The sequence below is a fragment of the Gavia stellata genome, chromosome 6 (assembly GCF_030936135.1).
Source record: "Gavia stellata isolate bGavSte3 chromosome 6, bGavSte3.hap2, whole genome shotgun sequence".
Classification (NCBI taxonomy): Eukaryota; Metazoa; Chordata; class Aves; order Gaviiformes; family Gaviidae; genus Gavia; species Gavia stellata.
In genome coordinates this window covers 60,938,614-60,958,730 of record NC_082599.1, presented here as the reverse complement: position 1 = coordinate 60,958,730, position 20,117 = coordinate 60,938,614, and the positions used below count along the sequence as shown (strand labels likewise).

The 20,117-nt window shown below is 45.8% G+C and overlaps 1 protein-coding gene across 1 annotated transcript in view; it reads right to left on the bottom strand.

Annotated features, from left to right (window-relative positions):
- RAMP3 (receptor activity modifying protein 3) overlaps window positions 1-17,074 on the bottom strand; it is a 56,450-nt gene extending 39,376 nt beyond the window's left edge. Inside the window, exon 1 of the mRNA XM_059818915.1 lies at window positions 17,014-17,074. Within this exon, the coding sequence (XP_059674898.1) occupies window positions 17,014-17,041 (28 nt within the window). The 5' untranslated portion in view covers window positions 17,042-17,074. The remainder of the gene's footprint in view (window positions 1-17,013) is intronic.
- Between the last annotated feature and the right edge of the window lie 3,043 nt (window positions 17,075-20,117).

Here is a 20,117-nt window from a genome sequence, read left to right as displayed (position 1 = left end):
CACAGACTGCACCTCCGATTCTTATTCTATCAATTCCTATCGCTAATCTCTAGAACCTTCATAGTTACAGCTGCAGTAATCCTCATGAGACCACGGTGAGGCAAATGGAACAGGATCTACAACAAGAGAGAACTGGTAAGAGAAAACAACGTGCCCATGTTTTACAGACAAGAGGTTGAGTGACTCCCCCAGCATCAGGCAGGGAAGCTGTGATGAACCAAGCACCAAATAAAGGCTCACAGGTTTGTGCTCACAAATCCCCCTGCTCACAGGAAAACATGTTTTTTGCATTTTCTGATCTGCTCATAACGAAGTATCATGGGATGTTTTGCACCTAGCCTCAACCAAGAGAGTCCAGATACCTTCAGAGAAGGGTAAAACAACAATCCAGACCACCATGTGCTATCATGCCCACCCCTCTTCGTTTTCTTTGCTCCCAGATACTCAACTCGTAACAAAGACTTAATCAGGAGACTACAGCTTGTTGGCAGTGATAGTTTACAAAAAAAGGTATGACCTTTCCAGTAGCTCTTTTCAGAAGGGGCAAGTTCAGCTTTTTCCTTGAACGGTTGATGCCATCACATCTCATTAGAAGACACACAGAGGAAGCAAAGTGGGTCACGGTGTTGGAAGATGTTGCCATGATCCCAAAACAACCAGTTGCCATACACTCCTACCTGAACCAACATTTAAGGGAGGGGAAAGGAGGTTCAGTTTAACTGTACCAGTTGCCTGCAGGTTAAATCAAGTTAATAATGGACCACAGCACTGGCCTTAAACTTTTATTTTCTCCATACATTGTATGTATGATTGCCCCTAGCATCAGTGGAATCAGATGCAAAGGGATCAACCAGCTTGGAGCTGGAGCAAGAGGTGAAGGAAAGCACCATGGAGTGAAAGACGGGGAAAAATAAGTTTGAAGAGCCTTTGGAAAGGAAAAGAAAAGATAAGCAAAATAGGATGAAGTAATAGAATGAGGGGTAGAATGTATTGGCTTTGCATGGCCAGGTTTTGGGAGCAGGGGGGCTACAGGGGTGGCTTCTGTGAGATGCTAGAAGCTTCCCCTGTGTCTAATTAGGGCCAATGCCAACCGGCTCCAAAACAGACCTGCTGCTGGCCAAGGCCAAGGCCATCAGCAATGGTGGTAGCGCCTCTGTGATAACATATTTAAAAAGCGGGGAAAAAACTGAGCAATTGCAGCCAGAGAAAGGAGTGAGAATATGAGAAACAACTCTGCAGACCCCAAGGTCGGTGAAGAAGGAGGGGAAGGAGGTGCTCCAGGTGCAGGAGCAGAGATTCCCCTGCAGCCCCTGGTGAAGACCATGGTGAGGCAGGCTGTGCCCATGCAGCCCATGGCGGTCCATGGTGGAGCAGATATCCACCTGCAGCCCATGGCAGTCCATGGCAGAGCAGATATCCACCTGCAGCCCGTGGAGAAGCCCACACCAGAGTAGGTGGATGCCCAAAGGAGGCTGTGACCCCGTGGGAAGCCCACGCTGGAGCAGGCTCCTGGCAGGACCTATGGCCCCGTGGAGAGAGGAGCCCATGCTGGAGCAGCGTGTTCCTGAAGGATTGCACCCCATGGAAGGGACCCATGCTGGAGCAATCTGTTCCTGAAGGACTGCACCCCATGGAAAGGACCCACGCTGGAGCAGTTCATGAACAACTGCAGCCCATGGGAAGGACTCATATTGGAGAAGTTCATGGAGGATTGTCTCCCATGGGACAGACCCCACGCTGGAGCAGGGGAAAAGCGTGAGGAGTAGTCCCCCTGAGGAGGAAGGAGCGACAGAGACAATGTGTGATGAACTGACCGCAACCCCCATTCCCATCCCCCTGTGCCACTTGGGGGGAGGAGGTAGAGAATTCGGGAGTGAAGTTGGGAAGAAGGTATGGGTGGGGGGAAGGTGTTTTTAAGATTGGGTTTTGTTTCTCATTACCCTACTCTGATTTGATTTGTAATAAATTAAATTAATTTTCCCCAGTTGAGTCTATTTTGCCCATGACAGTAACGGTGAGTGATCTCCCTGTCCTTATCTCGACCCAGGAGCCTTTCGTTATATTTTCTCTCCCCTGTCCAGCTGAGGAGGGGAGCAATTGAGCAGCTGGGTGGGCACCTGGTGTCCAGCCAAGGTCAACCCACCACATACAAAAACCAAGAAAAAAACAAGTTTTTATTAACAACCTACTTCAATATCTTGTACATGAAAAAAAAGAAAAGCTGATCCTAGACCTTCACTGCAGACTCTTATTATCTACTCTCTACTCTCCTTTTGTAAACAGACATTCTTCTGACATTAGAAAGGGAATTCAGAATGGGATTCACAGCAATATGTGAATTCACTATTGGGATACATGAGAGGGTAACTGTCCTATAATTTTTCAAGTCTATAAACTTCTGTTTTTCTGTGAAATGGTTAAATATTTCTCAATGTTTATTTTATACTGTTATTATTCACTGGTATTTTTTCCCAGAGGCTTGAAAGTAGCACTGAAAGTCTTTCTACTGCAACTACTTCATCAATCTCAAGCAGCATATGAATTGCTGCGTGTTCTTCTTACTGCATGTTCCTCCAAACACTTTGTAAGAATAATCTCGAAAACCTTGCATAAGTATATAAGAGGGAAATGTTAGAATATTATCTTCCCTTGCCTGAACATTTCTTCAGGATGCTGCAATTACTGACAGGATAGTGAGATTTTTGAGCAGCTCAAATACTTTATCAGAATACAGATATTAAATAAATCCTTGTTTTACCTGACCGCTGTATGCAGTTTTTCCACCAGCAATTATAGAAGCATAATCCTATGTATATTCATTGAAATCTGTGATGTCTGACTCAAACCCATATTTTTATCAATCACAATTTTCGTAAGAAAAAAAGAACATATAATGACCTCAAGTTAAACCTCATGTCAAGACCCTACTTCTATACCTCTTTTTAAAGACAATCCTGCCAATTACCATCATATAATCTTTAACTGTATGTCAGGACATCAGATCTCTATTGGAAGTTATGCACTAAACAAACACCTGCCTCTCTGCAGAACCTGAAGTTTTACTGATAGCAGCACGTAACCATGCAAGAACTGCTCCGACAGTTCATGAAAGCAATTAAAATCGCAGTTTGAAATGGCAACTGCTTCTCTGCAGTCATGCACCTATGGTTTGTTGGAAACACAGGAGAGAAATAAATACTCTATTAATATCATTTTGTCACGTTGATCAAATGTCATTACCCACATTTCTTTTATAAATCTGATCTTAAATACTGAACAAATCGATCTTAGAGAAGCGTACCCATGTTTCTCCAGGTATTTAAATGTTACATAAAGTTACCTGTTGCATAGATGGTATTAAAGATCATGTTAAATTCACCAGTTTTTTTATGTAAACCCCAAGTTATACCATCACAGGTTTTCTGGCAGGAATGCACAGACACTTCAGGGTATCTGATGCATAAGACACTCCCATGGAAATAATTTTGCCTATGCTCTGACACAATGTCAAGAAGCATCTTACTGCATCAGAAAAACGCTGGTTACAATTGGGGTAGGGTTTCTTTATTATCTGTCTTCCTGGGCATTTACGAGCTCAAGAGCGTCATTTCACGAGGGTCTGTATGAATACAGAAGGAAAAACTGAGCTAACACAGGTGTCATGTGGCTGCCTTCCAAAGACTTCTCTAAAAGCCCTCCATGGGGGGCAAGTCACATGTATGTGGTGAAGACACCTCAGACGCTGAGCAATCCTGAAACTTGACGGAAAAGCCCACAAAGGTCCCACAGAGGTCTGAGCCCTCCTGCTTTGAATAACAGGCCTGTAAGACAAAACAGTTTCTTCAAATACAGTTCATCAAACCCACTTTTTTCCCTGCATAATCTCTATACCTAGCTTCAGCCAAATACCCTCAGTAAGCATTTCTTAAAGACGTATGAAGGTACATCTCTCTGTTCCAATTTTGCACCACGTTAGGGTACACAGCTTTGTATCGGCAGCTCGAGTACAACGCTGGCAGGAGGGGCAGAGGTGAGACCAAGTTAGGATATGGCCACGGAGCTGGGAGTGCAGAAACTGGTCCTGACAGTAAGAGAAGCATGTGAAAGAACTTAACCATTTCTGTCCTTTCAGCTAAAAGCCAAGGTTTGCTACGCTGGCTGTTGGGAGGAAAGGGGCTGATCCTTAGCTAGTATAAAAGAGCACTCACTGAGTTTTGACTGTCTCAGTCCGCTGAGGAGCTGACTGACATGTGTTGACTTACCAGACATGATAACCGAGTTACTGAAACAGATTTGGCTTAACACCTGCAGTGCCACTGTCTGCAACTCGGAGAAAGAGTCTTAAGACGGACAGCTTCCTACAGGGCTGTGGAAGCTTGAAGCAATGTATTTCAACAGCCACGCAAGACACCTTGCTCAAGTGCCGTAGGGAGCTGGCTGGTCCTCTCCTTGCTGCAGCCTGTTTTTAAGGATCTAAGCCTTTATCCTTACTGCCCTTACAGGCCTACTTCATACCCCGACAAACTGCAGCTCCGGGTTATTTTTTAAATGATAAATTGCTTCTCTGAGCCCAATTCTTATTGCAGCTAATCACACCAGGATGTTAAACCCTCAACGGAGATAACAAAGTCATAATTTCGCATGAAATTGCCATATAGATGGGCAAAGAATCAACTTCTGCTATGAAAAAGTTTGAAACACACTCAGGGGAAAAAAAAAATTGGTGATGACTGGTGATGAGCTGGGGTGATCCTGGCGTCATCCCCCGAGGTGGGCAGAGCCACGGCGGGGAAACAGGCTCCATCGATGGCTCCGACGTGGCAGGGGTTGAACCAGGGAGTGCAGACAGCAGCAGGAGATAGAGCCAGAGATGGGATAGGAGACAAAGCGACCCAGCACGTAGGTCCAGAGCACGTACAGGAGAAAAGACAGTAAGCCAGGACCACTTATGGTGTAGCTCAGGGCACGATGGGGGACCCAGGCTCATACACGGGGGCGAGGGGGGACCCAGTGGGCTGTTCAGGGCACTGTTAATGCACTGAGAGTCCTGACAGCACTTCAGCAAGCAGCCCACAAAGCACAGCTTTCCACCAGGGCTTAATGAACATGATTCAAAAACTGGTCCAGCTGGATACCTCTACCCACTACACAGTGAAATGCAGGCATATGTTTATGGGGAAAATACACCAGATCATCTCAGGTGGCCCGCCCTCAGAAAGCTAACAGGAATGATCGTATTATTTCAAGTCTAGAGGCTGTTGCAAAAGTACAGACAGGAAAAATCACGCTGTTGGTACAAAAACTAAAGCTCCACCTGCCCATCTTTAAATAACCCTTGCTACCATATACATGGCTCAGAAGGTCATCTTTTGTTCTCAGCTGCTAACTGTCCCTTTGACACCTTTCTTTATAAGAGGAGCAGGACGGGGAGGGGGGGGACAGGACGCAAGAACGTCATCACATAGTGTGAAAGCAGCTGAGGAAATGAGGCAACTGAAGTTCACGGAGCCGGGCAATGACAGGAACCCAACACAAAGGAAGGATGCCAGGAATAAACTGAAGCTTGCAATAAATATAGTACTTGAAAGAAGTGTTACACTAGCATGCAAAATTGGACCAGAAAAAAACATGCCTCAGCACATGGAGAGGCAGGAGCAAGGTAAACCTGTTGGCAGGGTGGATTGATCTGCCCCTATGTCCAAGAAGTTATCTAGAGAGCTAGCGTAACACAGAAGTCAGCTTTGCATTATCCCCTGCTTTGATGCCGAATCCTTCTTAATACCTTTTTTTTTTTTCCCCTTGTGACAACTATATGGAAGATGTGTATTAGCCATGGAAATGTAATATTCAAAACTAAAAGCGCAGTTCAGTGCTGTACTTTATCACAGTTTGAGGCATTACATTATTGCTTTTGAATTGGTAAGGTTATTTCAGACAGTTAACAATTTTGGACATTAGAGTCTTCTTCCTGCAGAGCAAGAAAAGCATGAAAGGAAGCAATTTAAGCTTTTTCCTTTCATCAGTGCAAATCAACAGGAAGCATTACTGAGGGCATCAACTGTTCAGTCTCACGTTGGTTCAGAGTTCCCCAGCTTTCCAGTGACTGCAAAGAAATGTGACAATTATTCTGAACTCATATTTGAATTGGGAATTTTTCAGAGCAGGGATACGAATTATTGTCCTTTATATTCCTTTGTGAAGTTCTTAAATCACTGCTGGCAGCATATAAATAATACTTCACAATTTCTGAACAGCCTATGTCTACTCCCAGAGGAGCTGGATGGGTTTTCTGCTACTTTGTTTGAAACCGGTATGTTTTATTTAAATAAATATATAACCAGTATGTTCTATTCAAATATTTATTATATGTTAATTATTTATTTATTAAATAAATATTTAAATTAACCATACCAGTTTAACAACATACTTAGGGAGGGGATGACTTAGCAATTGACCGAATGCTAAGATCTGTATTGTAACAGACATTGCGAGACTCAACCTGAAATGTCACATAATGTTTTCTCCACCTCTTTTCTGTCCCGTTATGTTTTTGATGAAGCAGTGTGTAACTGAAATATAAAATGGTATTTTTTTTTTTACAGCCACTGCCTTTCAGACAGTGGATTAACTAAATATTCCAACAGCAGAATCAATCACTTGAAGTAAACTCTCTTCACACTCTTTTAGAAGAGTGGTATAGACACATGTGCTCCTTGACGGAAATCTCAACTCAAGATCCTTCCAGAGAGTAAAACTGAAGAATAATAAGAGGAGTATCTGTTTTTAGAGAAGAAAGAAATTGTGGCATTAGTAACTGTTTAACGATGACACTCAACAACAATGCAGGGACCACGATCTGATTTAAGGTGGTTGGAAGAGAGTTCCAGAGGACTATGCTCCTCAGGAGATGCTACAGCCTGCAGCCAGCAGAGACGAGCAGAACAGCTTTCCTAACAAACCCAAACCACCTCTGGCTTAATTCACTTCTGTGCGTGTTCCTCAGGATGTTAGGAAAAAGATTGTTATTCAGGACGTATCTACAGGCCTTCCAAAGGCTTCATGCTCCTCGTTGTCATCTAACTTCTGCTTGTGAGACCTAGTCTTCTGGGTCTTGGGATACAGTGGTTGTCACACAGATGTATCATCTCTAAACCAAACAGATCATAGCTCTTAATAATTTATGATTACAGATAAATAAGATTCTAGCAAGAGGAGGTGAACATCTTTTTTTTGCCCCCTAAACATCTGCACTTCTTCAGGTTCATTACAGCCTAGCGACATACCGCTACTGCAGTCTCCATTTTACATCAACTACAGAAATAATGACAGAACTAGCAAGAAATTTGTGTAAGGTAACAAGCAGGAACGAGCATCATGCTGAGTCCAGTGTGACCCCAGCAGTGGTCCTATGCCAGGACCTCTGTCTCACCACTACCTCCTTCTCTCAGAAAATGTTACCAAAGCATCTGAAGAACACGACGATCTCTCTCTGCCTAAAAGATAATTGTGAAATGCATCTGCCGTGTAAGTCATGGGAAAGGTACATCAACAAACGAGGCAGCGTAGTTCAGATTTATTCCCCCCAAAAGGCCAGACAGCTTGCAATTACTGTGGAGAGACACACACCCCCAGTCCGCATGTGAACTGTGACAGCCACCAAAGCTGGTCATCCACATCCAGGACCTCAGCCTGACACTGCACCACCTGATCACCTGGAAGCACGTATTCGATCTAATGGGTGCTCATTATTGTAACCCAGCTGCCTGTCATTAGTCAAAAAGGCAGGAAAACACAAAAGAAAGTGGAAACATAAGGTCAAACATAAGGAAACATAAGGTCAGCACAATACTTACTTTACTCTATACCTATCCACCTGTGAATGAGTGTAAATAACCAGTCCCTCAAGGCAAATAAGGACTCTGATCTGCTCCTGTGGAGTAGCCTGAAAGAGAAGCCAAACAACTTTTTTTTTTTTAAATAACCTTGGGAAGGGGAAATGACCCATGAACGTTTCACAGACGAGGGTCACGGCACACTCCCTCCTGAGGAAGTGTTTAAAACCATGGGATACTTGAAGACACTAAAAGTTTCTTCTTTCCTTGACAGGCAGAACATTTAAATCAAGATACTGCCATCATAGAAGGCCTGGGAAAATGTTTTGGTTTTTTTTTTTTTCCCCCCCCTTTTCTGGCCACAAGAATCCACAAGACAACAAGAATTCCCACCCTGCACATCCACCTTCTCTTGATGCTACATGTACTCCTCTCGCAGATTCCCAACGCTGTTACATGTGTGTCACAGAATCACAGAATCATTAAGGTTGGAAAAGCCCTGTAAGATCATCAAGTCCAACCATCACCCCAACCCCACCATGCCCACTAAACCATGTCCCACAGTGCCACGTCCACACGTTCCTTGAACACCTCCAGGGATGGGGACTCCACCACCTCTCTGGGCAGCCTCTTCCAATGCTTCACCACTCTCTCAGGAAAGACATTTTTCCTAATATCCAGCCTGAACCTCCCCTGGGGCAACTTGAGGCCATTTCCTCTTGTCCTGTCGCTTGTCACTTGGGAGAAGAGACCAACACCCACCTCACCACAACCCCCTTTCAGGTAGTTGTGGAGAGCGATGAGGTCTCCCCTCAGCCTCCTCTTCTCCAGACTGAACAATCCCAGCTCCCTCAGCCACTCCTCATAAGGCTTAAAACAAAGCATTTACTAGTACTTGTTCCATAAAAAAAACTTACAGTAACAAAGGTATACATAAAGTAACAAGACAGTAAAACCTTTAAATTAAACTCTTCTTCACAGCCATTAATAATCTCTGTCCTGTTTTTCTTCCATGTCAGTATTTTATTAAGAAAATTTAAAAAGAGGGTAGTATGTCTGACCTTGTTTTCTCAACCAGCCCAAGACCAAAAAACACTTTAACAACAGCAGATCAGCAGTGCTTACATTTACATGGGAAGGTGAAGACTGTGCTAGGAATATGCCAGTTAACAAGCACGGCAAACCAAAAAAAGTAAACACTGTGCGGAAAAACGTTAAACTGTATTTCTTCTTGAGCGAAGAGAATTGCAAGGGAGTGCAGAAGACATCATTCATCGCTATTTGTGGAGCCAGGTTGAAACAGTGAACGTGACCAACCCTGAAGAGCAGGCTCCGAAGACCTTTAGATCCGCACATTTTTGAGCTCTGGGACGGCCCCGAGTCCCCTGCTGCACAGCCACCCTATTGTGGTCACTAGCCAGACCTTCTTTGCAGAGGCTTTTTCTCAAGCTTTCACCCTATAAATAATAAAAATGCCTTCAATAACTTGAGAATAAAGCGAAATCTCCTTTTGGGGGTTACACAAATAAACATCTGCATGAAGTCAGCTGCAAAAAAATTTATGTGCTAACTGTATTATTGTATGCCTGTCTCCTCAGCTAACAGTTCTCTTTTGTAACCGGGACTTTAATTAGTGGCATTAGAGCTGGCTGCTTCATTTTGCATAAACCCAACCTCCCTGCATTGCTATGGGAGCCTTTTTATAACTCTTTACTGATGCCCTGAGGAGTAAGTGATGTGCTTTAAGTCACCCTGGCTTAAAGAAAAGAGCACTCGATACACCTGCAGCCAATTCATTGCGTATTCAGATCTTTCAGCCCAAAAAAGGGGAACTGCAAGTGTAGACATAATCTGACCAATACTGGTTATTCTCTATTGATCTACAGAACACAAGGGTTTGTTTAATTCAAACACCACCAGTGAAGCTGCAAAACGTTTTATCTAAACCCGACTACTTTCACAGTCTTGGAGACGTTCTTCTTGGGCTGAATTTTTCCATGGTTTTGCTGCCATAGTGGGGTGAACTTTTTTTCACCCTGAAGTCCAAGGAAAATCCTCCTCAGGATTTTTGAGTCATGCAAGAAATCGGAAGAAAGAGGAGTAGGGAAGAATGAGGACTTCCCTCCCTCTCATTTTGCAAATGTGTCAACAACTCTTGTCCTCACAAACTTAGAAACAGCTTTATTTTAAAACCCTGTGGAGCGATACGCGCCAAGGCCAGAAGGAATCCCTCGGATCATCCAGATTTACCCCTTTTGCAACACAAGTTAAAGAAAGTCTTTCAATAATTTCTGCACCAAACCAATAACACCTCCTCAAATGACAGGATATTCTTCATAAACATGTCCAGTGTGGATTTCGAGATTGCAAATGCTGGAGAAACCCCCACTTCCTACAGGAGGTGTTTATTTTCGATTATTTCTGCCAACGCTTTTTATTTCTTTGACAAGCTTTTTTATAATCCATTGCCGGATAAAGTATGAAGCCACTGGGAGGAAAAGAAAACCCAAATATGTCTAAGGTACACTCAGCACACAACAGCCAAAATCTTCAGCAGACCAGTATAGATTCAAACATCCTTACGGTGTTGTAATGTATATTCTACCTGTTCGGTACTGCCCCACCAGAAAGGTAAGAGAAAGAGGAGTTGGAACCTACTTTAATTAAAACTCACTGAAAATACGAGGCTTAAAATGTTATGTTACTACACAGAGGGAGATTCCCCCCCCCCCCCATTATTAAAAATATTTAATTAAATGCAAGAAAAGAGCATTAACATTTCTTTCCAAAATCTTAAAATGCAGAAAGATATGAAAACACAAATATTTTGAGGAGCTTAATTTTTCTTTGGCCTTTCCTTCACATTGCTCTGACTTTCTTGGTGTTTCTGGTTTTCACTAGAGCTAGTTAAATAGATACTGGACCAGTGGTTATTCCAGCAACACTATCTCTACTTCATTGTGCCCCACTAAGTATTTTATGGCAGAACACTTCCCACCCAAACGTACCCCTGGAAATACGTTCAGCAGCAACATTAACTAATGGCAAAGGTTGGCTTGCCTGAATGCAAATCCACCGTAGGTCAACTGGTCAAAAATAAGTAAGGAGAGTGCCATGATTTTTTAATACAATGCAGTTAAGTTCTAACTTTGAGCTATTTTGAAGCATGTATTTAGCTTGTAACAAAACTGTATCTTGATCTGCTTTTCTAAAAATAAAACAGGAATAGAGGAGATTTCACACATACTGTATGACAATCAATGTTTCTATGGAAATACTAGCTTTGAGCATCTCCAAATTGAAAGCCAAAACAAATTTATTTTTCCTATTTCACTGGAACACGTAAGCTTAATGCTGTATCATAGTAAGTCTACATCACATGTTGTTAAATACATTTAAAGAAATCTCTTCTAATATTAAATTGGACAAGTTATGTTCTTGATACGTGGAGATCCTTGAGGAGTAAAGCTGGAATAGCTCACGAACTCAAGGGGCGTGGAAGGACAGCGTAACACTTGCAGCGACTCGCCAAAAGCAAACATGAAGAGAAAAATGTGTTCCACAGCCCCATGTGGCTACCAGGCAGCAAAGCTCTGATGCCAAGGCTGAGACAGCCTTCCAGCAAAGGGCCTCCACCACTCCAAAGCTGCTGTACCGTGTCCAGGTACCCCAGAGACAACCGAGTCTCTTCAACGAGACTGACTGCAAGCACTCGCGTGGTCTTTGCACCGCCACATCAGGCGGCCATCCTCCTCACAGCCTTGAAGATATTCTTCTGTGCGCAGAGGGTGAGTAAGAGAGAGGACTACAGACCAAAGCTGAAGTTCAAGAGCTTAAGTCTTGGAAGAAACCTGGACTTTGTGTCCTATTGATGAGCATTTGAATGACTTCTGCTATGTCAAGATGCTATTTCTGTCCCAGTATCTCCCATTCTCTTTGCAATACCCTATGGCTGTGAACTCTCTTTTCCTTTCTACTGAAGGCCGGAGGGCCACGCAGACTGAGAGCAGCACACCCTGTCAAATCCTGAAGTGTGTCTTTTGAGACAACAAAACTGCAAGAATATTTTCTAAAGATTAGAGTCTTTAGCATCAATCTCTCTGCACACAAGGGGATGCAAAAGAAATCTGTCACTTTCAACATTTGGAAACAAAATTCTGAATTCCCCTAAGAAGCGACAGTCATTACTGGCCAACGTGAATTACAGTATTTTCCTCTCACACCGCCCTCAGAACTTCTCCCCAGATCATGCTCTCCAAAATAAGTCAAATTAGTCACATTTATTAGAGTGTGAAAGTAATGAGACAGATGCTTTATTGCAGGGTGCGGTGCTTCTGCATAGTCCTTTGCTTACTCAACTTAATCTGCTTAGATGCGAACAAGATGTGCTTTTGTCAGCTCGGTGCTGTGCTAGGGCCCCAACAGTGCCTATCACGTTGTCCTCGTCAGATCAGAGTCTCCCCGGCTTGGAGCATAGGTGGAGCAAGTGACATCCCGTCTGCAGAAGGCCATAAATCTGGCTTCACACAGACAAAATTCTGTATTCCAGGGGATAAATTGAGGCCAGCAGCTGTTACGCAGACATGCCCCTTGTTCAAGCCAATATGGTAGGTCATGTCAAGCTGCTCTCCAGATGAAAGCTGGGACCCTCTCTAGCCTTCAGACCATTCCTAACAGCACCGACACACTTTCTTTTAAAGCCTTTAGAGAGGAACGAAGCTGCCTCCTCTTTTCAGGCTGGTTTCAGGGAAGCCAGCGTGTGAACGGAGATCAAGCCTAAAAACTTGTGGAAAAGGTGGCTTCCTCCTATTCTGCTCTCCTACTCCTTTCTTTTTTCATACCCACACATCTTCCTCCCAGATGACCCAAAAGTTCTTCAGGCAGCTTTTTTGGTTGTTCTACATACACAGTCAAATTAAAATAATGTCATTTTTTTTATTTATATTTTCCAGTTTATCTCAATGCAAGCCTAGCTGCGAAGAGACTCTTATTTTAGAAAAAAGCACAGGCTGTTTTCATAAAACACAAAATAATACACTTCTATTTTGAAATGAGATGGTTCATGCAACAGCTTTGGCTAAAACAAAAAGGTGTGAATTAAAACAGGCTTCATTAGGTTTGTGAAAATTAATCTCTTTACGAGCCCTAAATGAGAACACAGTTTGCTTTCTTCATAGCTCTCTCTCAAGCACTAATATCAATAGCAAAGACACAGATGGTAGCAAATGTTGTTTTGTAAAGGACCCCTTCCCTGTATTTCTCTCCTTGGTAGGAGAAACTGGAATTTCATTCGTTTGCCACCAATCCAAGCCACAAACCATCTCTGTAATCAGTAGGGAGGTGGGAGAAACCGAAACAACAAACTGTACAAAACCCACCGGTGCTGCAATGTTTAAATACAACTTAATGGGCAAAACCTCCCAGGGTTCCCCTTGAGCCCACCCAGTCGTGCTCAGGACCCTTTCCTTAGAACCTCGTGGTTTTATCTGTACCTACAGCAGCACCTGTCTATCTCAGTATGTATTTCTAGCTAGAGCTCACAGCCTCTGACAGTTTGCCTCGCTAAAACAAACCTAAAAGCTAAGGCCTCAGACCTCAAAGGTATTTAAAAACCTAAGTACTGTGTAGGTAGGAACATCTTCCTAATTTAAGAGCAAGGGTTTACTAGCTAAGCTGCATGGTTTCCAGGGTCGGATCTCATTGGCGTAAATCAGGTTCAGAAAGTCCCTTTGCTTCCTCCTCACCTTCAATCTGGAGTTACCTCCGAACAGGGAGTGCCATTCCTCCTGGTTGCTGGGACCAAGCCAGCTGGAGATGGCATCTGATGCTCTGTGCTACCACCTTCAGTCCACTTGCAGTCACCACAGACTGGGACAGAAGATACCGCCCTTCGCCCTCTCAAATGAACGTAGCATGAACGTGTCTCCTGCCATCCCTGCAGAGCTCAGGAAAAGGGCAACACCTTCCCGAAAAAGGAATCGGGAGACACGAAAAAAGGGTGAAGGGTGGTGGGAAGGATGTCTGGATCCACCAGCAAGTTGGAACAGAGGTCGCGTTTACACTCGACGCTTTGCTTTCAGGATGGATGTTGATGGGGTCTGCTGACTGCCTTCCTGTTTGCCTGGTGCTGAAAATCGTGTCTCTAGAAAACGAAGCATCGTTTTCATTAAAACTCTTTGGTCTGTCTCAAAATCAGATGTTCTGCTTTGCAAAGGTTTATTTGTTTTACACGCACACCCGCCTGGGTCTATTAAATTCAGGACTCCCACAACGGTTTTCCCTTTCTTCATTCCACCCTTTCCAGCTGCAGAACAGCATGATATACCCATAAGAAAATAATGGAAAAAAAAAATTATTTGCTTTTCAAACTTTAACCCAATAAAATTGTTCCCCGTTTGTTTGGTTTTTTTTTCCGCGTTAGGGTACAAACTCCCCCGGAGTTACGGACACCATGTTCCACGCAAGGGGAGCTCAGGACCTTACAGAATTCAGACTTTAATACACAGCTTTTTCATTATTGTTTGCAGGATGGGGTACGGTCTTTAAATTAGAAGGTAAGAAGGGGAGCCTGGAGCCAGGCTCTGTTCCCAGCTTTCCAACTGTCCGGTTGTTCACCTCTGGCCAAAATGTTAAGCTTCGCTAACCGCTGGGAAACAGGATTACGAAATGCGAACAACTATAGACAGTCTTTGAAATCTGCAGGGGAATACTGCTCCAGAGAAGAATCACACCATCTCTCTCTATATGGGTATACATATATATCCTGAGAAAGGTTCCTCTGGAATTTAAAAAAATATCCAGCTTTACTCTGGCAGCATCTTTCAACTCATATACAGATAGCACCACTGAAATGCAGGTGTTGTGTAAAGGATGAAGGAGCAAATGGTTGGACAGGGATGCTGAAACGATGACCTGTGTAGAAAAAAAACTACTTAGTCTGTTAAAAGTCTTGGTCAAGCCCTTAAGTTCCTCCTTGCCTCAGTTTCCATACACAGAAGTGGAATAAAAGAATCGGGTAATATGATAAACACATCATTATTGCTGAGGTGCTCCGATCTTGCAGTAAGTAGAATTTTCTAAGGATCTACAGCCCTGCTAAGCGAAGTACGGAAGATTTCACCTGACAGCTGGCGTTTCCAGCTCTGCACCTCGCCCCGGTCTGGATGTTATCAGCACTTCATAGGGGAAAGAGTACCGATGACGTTCCCCGTGGACCAGCTACCTCAGTTCACACATTCCTTCCCCCCCAATACACACCACACGCAGAGAACAAATCCAACTTCTGCTACAACAACTGAGCTTCCAGCAAGCAAACACACCGCCTTTTTTGCCATCCTCGCTAAGGAGGGATAACACAGCAGATGGTTCAATGCAGTGATAATATTTCAAGAGCCCTAGGCTCCTGAAAGCAGAAAGCAGCGGTCTGAGGTTGCAGAAGTACGGTCCCGGTCCCCACCCAGACAGGCTGCATGCTCAATTCAGTGAGAGCTAACACGGAGGAATCCTGGCAAGAGTTTTACCTTAATGAGAGAGGTCACGGGTCCCTGGTTAATCAGAGGGAGGAAAGCACATTCAATTCAAGTAAAAATCCTTCCGAAATAACTGATATTAAAAGCGTGTTTGTATTACTCAAAGAAGAACTTTAGTTTTCTACCACTTAAGGCTTTCCTTATGAAAAACCTCAATTTCACATCAGAAAACTTCACATCAGGGCTTTTCTGCTAGGCAATTAGTCTGATTCCATTAGGTTTTTGTTATATCTCTCCTTTCCAATTCCAAAAAAAAGTAAGGGATTAGCAGTTAACAGATATCCTCAAAATCATCTTCTGGGGGTTATTCTATTAAGAACGCAACTAGCACAGTCAAAAAGGTCTAGCGCAATTGATTTAACTGTGCCCCTCCGGTGAAAAATGTCGTTCTGTAGCTTTCTGAGCTACAGGGACATTGGCCCTCACTCCACTCGCTCTCCGAAACTAAATCTCCAGTGAGCAATTTTGCTTTGTAAAAGTCACAGTAACATCAGGATGTCTCTCCCAATACAAGATTGCTGTCTGGTTCCCTACGTTCGAGACTGCATAAATCCTTCACGTGGCAAAACAGGTGTCGGGTGTTTCTTTATTCCTTTTCAGCTGGGAAATAACAAAAAATTTGAGGGATCAAGGTAAGATTTCAGCAGCCCTCAAGCCACAGAGAATCAGAAAATGTATGCATTTGTCGTGTCACTCTTTTGACAGACCAGATCAAGACAATGCCACTAAACACTGTCAATACAGCTATCCATTTATTCGTCGCTCTTTTCATAGAAAGATGTCGAGCGTTTACCAGCTTTGTACTTCGGAAGGGGCATAAAGTTAGCGAACAAAGTTATAAAGCGCTCAGATAAACCTTCTAAACGTACGAGGCCTGATTTTCTTCCCCCCGATCTCTGACTCCTGAGGAATTAAGCGCATCTCCGGGTTTGCTGTTGAGTGAAGAAGATCAGGACTGACTTCTCCCGGCAACTTTTGACCTGACTGCAACGTATTAAATCTGGGAGTCCTGAAACAAGCCAGCTGACAAGGAAAAAAACCATAGTTTTTCTAGCGGTAGGGTTACTCTTCTATGAAGTGAAAGATCTGAAGGGTAGCTGCACTTTTACAACCGCCTGTCTGTAACTCAGCCACACTCTACGGGGAATCAACCCCTCGCCTGCAGCAGAAAACCTTCCCCCACGGCCAAACCTGCCTCCCCAGCCTCGCTTTTGGGATCCGAGAGGATCCCAATGACTAACGTTAGAAGTTGGCCAGATGGTTTTTCCTGAGGGGCCGCGTTTCGGGGCTCCCCCCGCCCCGGGCGGTAGGTAGCTGGTGGCGGGATGCGGGGCTGGACCAGCGGTGCGGGATGCCGCGCACCGTCCCGCAGCTCCCGCCGCGAAGCCACCGCTCCTCTGGGGACGGAGAGCCCCGGGGGGGGGGGGGGTGGTGGGGGGGGGAAGCGGCCCCCCGCAGCCCGGCCAGAGCCGCCCGCAAGGCCCGGCCTGCCCGCTCTGCGGGCGGCCCCCGCAAGGGACACCCCGCCGGAGAAACCCCCCCGCTCCCCACGGGATGCGAGGACGCTCGGCCGGTTCCCCGCCGCCCCCGGGGCGGTAGCGGCGAGCCCCGACCAGCCGCCCCCCCCCCCCCCGCCATCCCGCGCCACTTACCCCACAGCAGCAGGACGGGCGCCTCCATCCCGACGCCGGCGGCAGCGAGGGGCCGCGCGGGACGGAGCCCGCATGGGGCGGCCGGTCCGCAGCCGCGCAGGGCCCGGGCCCGCCCGGGAGGCTCCTCTTCATGCCTCGGCGTCCAGCCCCGGGCGGCGGCGGGGGCGGGCGCGGAGGGGAGCGGCTCCCCCGCCCCCGGCGGGCTCCCAGAGCCGGGGGGGTGGGGGGGGGCGGCCCCGCGGCCGGGCGGGGCGGGAGGGAGGGGGACGGGGGCGTGCGGGCGGGAGGCGTGCATGGGTGAGGGGGGGCGCGCACCCCGGCGCGGGTGCGCGCGGCCGGGCGTGCCCGCCTGCAGGTGTGTGCGCGGGAGCGCGCCTCTGCGCGCGCGTGCGAGGGCAGCCCTGCCGCCGCCGGGGCCTCGGCGAGGGGGATGGCGCTCCCCCCTCACGGGGCCGCGTGAGGGCTTTCCCCCCCACGGAGGACACACACACACACCCCCCCCCGCCCCAAAGGGGGAAGAGTGCGGTCCCAAGGGCCCGAGGGGTTCCGGGACCCCCCCGCCCGCCGCCCTGGGAGCCGGAGCGGCCTCTCCCCTCCTGCCCCAACCCGCTGGCGGTGGGGCGAAGGCCTGAGGGGCCGGAGGGCCGCCACGAGCGTTGGCCCACCCGCGGCCCTTCCAGCTTGGCTTGCGCGGCCCCAAGGTGTAATATTTCAGGCTGGACACGGGCAGCGAGCTAGCCTAACCCCGCTGGGCACCCGAGCAGAGCAGCCAGCAGCTCCAAGAAAACGCTTCATGTGTTTTTAGGTCATCATTTCATCTCGGGGTGGCTCTGCTCTCTGGTATGGCTCCTCGTTTTCATCAATGTTTAAAGGCTGTGTTCCTGGAGCTCGCTCTCTAGGAAATTAGCATCTCCAGCAAGAAACACCAGACTGAGAAGCTGCTAAAGGAGCCTTTTCTTAGCTAAAAATAATCGTGCGGCTCAGTAATAAAGAGCCAGAGTGCGTTTGCAGGTGCGTGGACACTCCACCTCAGTAACCGCCTTTCAGTAGAACGTTAAACCCCTGCCATTGTTAAAGGTCAAAGGTACCGTAAAACTTTACATTCCAAAAAGATTTTCATGCCATACGCACGAACGTAGGGTACGTTTATATATCAGTCAGGTTGCTCCTGTGCATAGCATGGTGCTTTCAGACGCTTCTGGAGAGTGGGAGCCCAAGGCAGCAGCAGAATTACCCATGGAGCGCGCCTCCGAAAGCAAGCTACTCGATCCGCAAACTCTGATTGATGCTGTTATCCAGGCTGAAGGAAATGGAAAACTTGGGAAACCACAGAGAAGGCTGGGAATCCACGGTATTGAAATAGCTCTGCAGACGTTGAAGTGGGTCAGTTATAATGAACCTCCTACCATTTGTGTGCCGCTTTTTCCCCTTAGCTGAAAGCCAGTCTTGTAAAATACCGTAAAGCGTAAATAAACCAGAGCTCGGGGAGATCATCCTTCGGCTTTGCAAGAAGCATTTGCAAGCTGCTCCTGCCCAAAGGAACTACACTGAAGTGACAAGCGTGAAGGTGCATACGCCGCAGACTTGCTGTAACATCCTTCCTAGCGCTAAGATCCTGGTTTCCCTCATAAAATCTGTTCCCGGCAATATCTGAAGTTACAAGTAGTATTTTCAAGAATTTGGACTGATCTTCAGGAAGGTTATGATGTATTGTGCTTTATGTGCAATATTACATATTAAAAATACACAATATACAGTACACAGGCAACATTTTTGTCATCTAGGATACGGAGATAATGATGATAACTTTCCTTTACATCTTTTGTATTTGTTTTCTTCATCTGTTTCAGGTGAGAAACTGGAGAATTTTATAAGTGAACGTTACTGCTTTCAACTAGCCAGATTCAGCAAGCACTTCCCATTTTATGCTTGCAGCAGAGAGTGTGAAGGTGTAAATAGTACCCCTGAGGTAGAACAATAGCTAAAATTTATAGGCAAACGCACGGATTTAGAGTGTCGTATTGAATCAGAAGCCAACCATGCTAGGTGGTATCTTTAGCAATGTGATTTAAATGAGTAAGTCTGATTCACAGGGGTATCTGAGCAAAACTGTCACAGCGTTGGAACCATCAGCAAGAGGTAACTTGGGCTTTTTGAAGGGTTTCCTTAAGACTGCCTCTCCCCCTCCGTTGCAGTAATGCCAACAAATTTACTTCAGAAAGGCCGCGAACCTTTTTATTCTGCAAATCTGCCTTAGTAGCATCATGCCTCTACACCAGCAGTAGAAAGCTGATTCACCTTCAGAGAAGAAATGCTATAAATTCCCTTTGGGGTGCAGAGCTCTGAATCCTGTCCCTGACAACATGCTGCAGCGATAACCTCAAAACCACAGTCTCTTTTAATTTCCAAACACGCCACCTCCAGAGGTCACACACAGCCCTTTTCAGGTACCCTACAGACGGTGCTGCAATCACATCCCTTCAGGCACTGTTGTTTTAAAATACTTAAATCTGCTAATAAGCCACTGACTTAAAAATAGTGATAGCAATAGACAGGTAGGTAGTTGTTTCAGTATGGAACGTTCCCAAGGAGTCTGAGACGAGAAAAGACGGAAGGAGTCAAGCCATCCAGGACAGGTATCATCGTGAGTGCTAGGGTGTTCAGGGCAGTGCGGGATAAGGTAATAAACTCTCCTGCTCCAGAGGTTAAACTCACCCAACAGAAACTAAAAAGGTAAAAATAAAATGTAATAAAATTTTATAAGAAGCTGAAGATACTACATTATGGAAAACAGCATCGCCTTTCCCTGTTGCCTCAAGTATCGGCCCGGATAGAGCGGCCGCTCACCTGCGCGCAGAGACCTTGCCCAGTGGTGGATGGAAAGTTCTCCTCTTCCTAGCACAGCAATTTTGTATGAGAGATACATTAAGATTTTAAGACCACGTTGTAATGGGATTGCTTGCTGGAGTGAGGTTTGAAAAAGTAGGTTCAGTTCATCTGTGGTTTTCAACTAAAGTAGGTCATCTTTCCCATTCAGTGCTCCTAGGAGCATGCCTTTCCTGCTCCAGAAATTTAAACAACTAAAAGGCACCTGCAGGTCATTA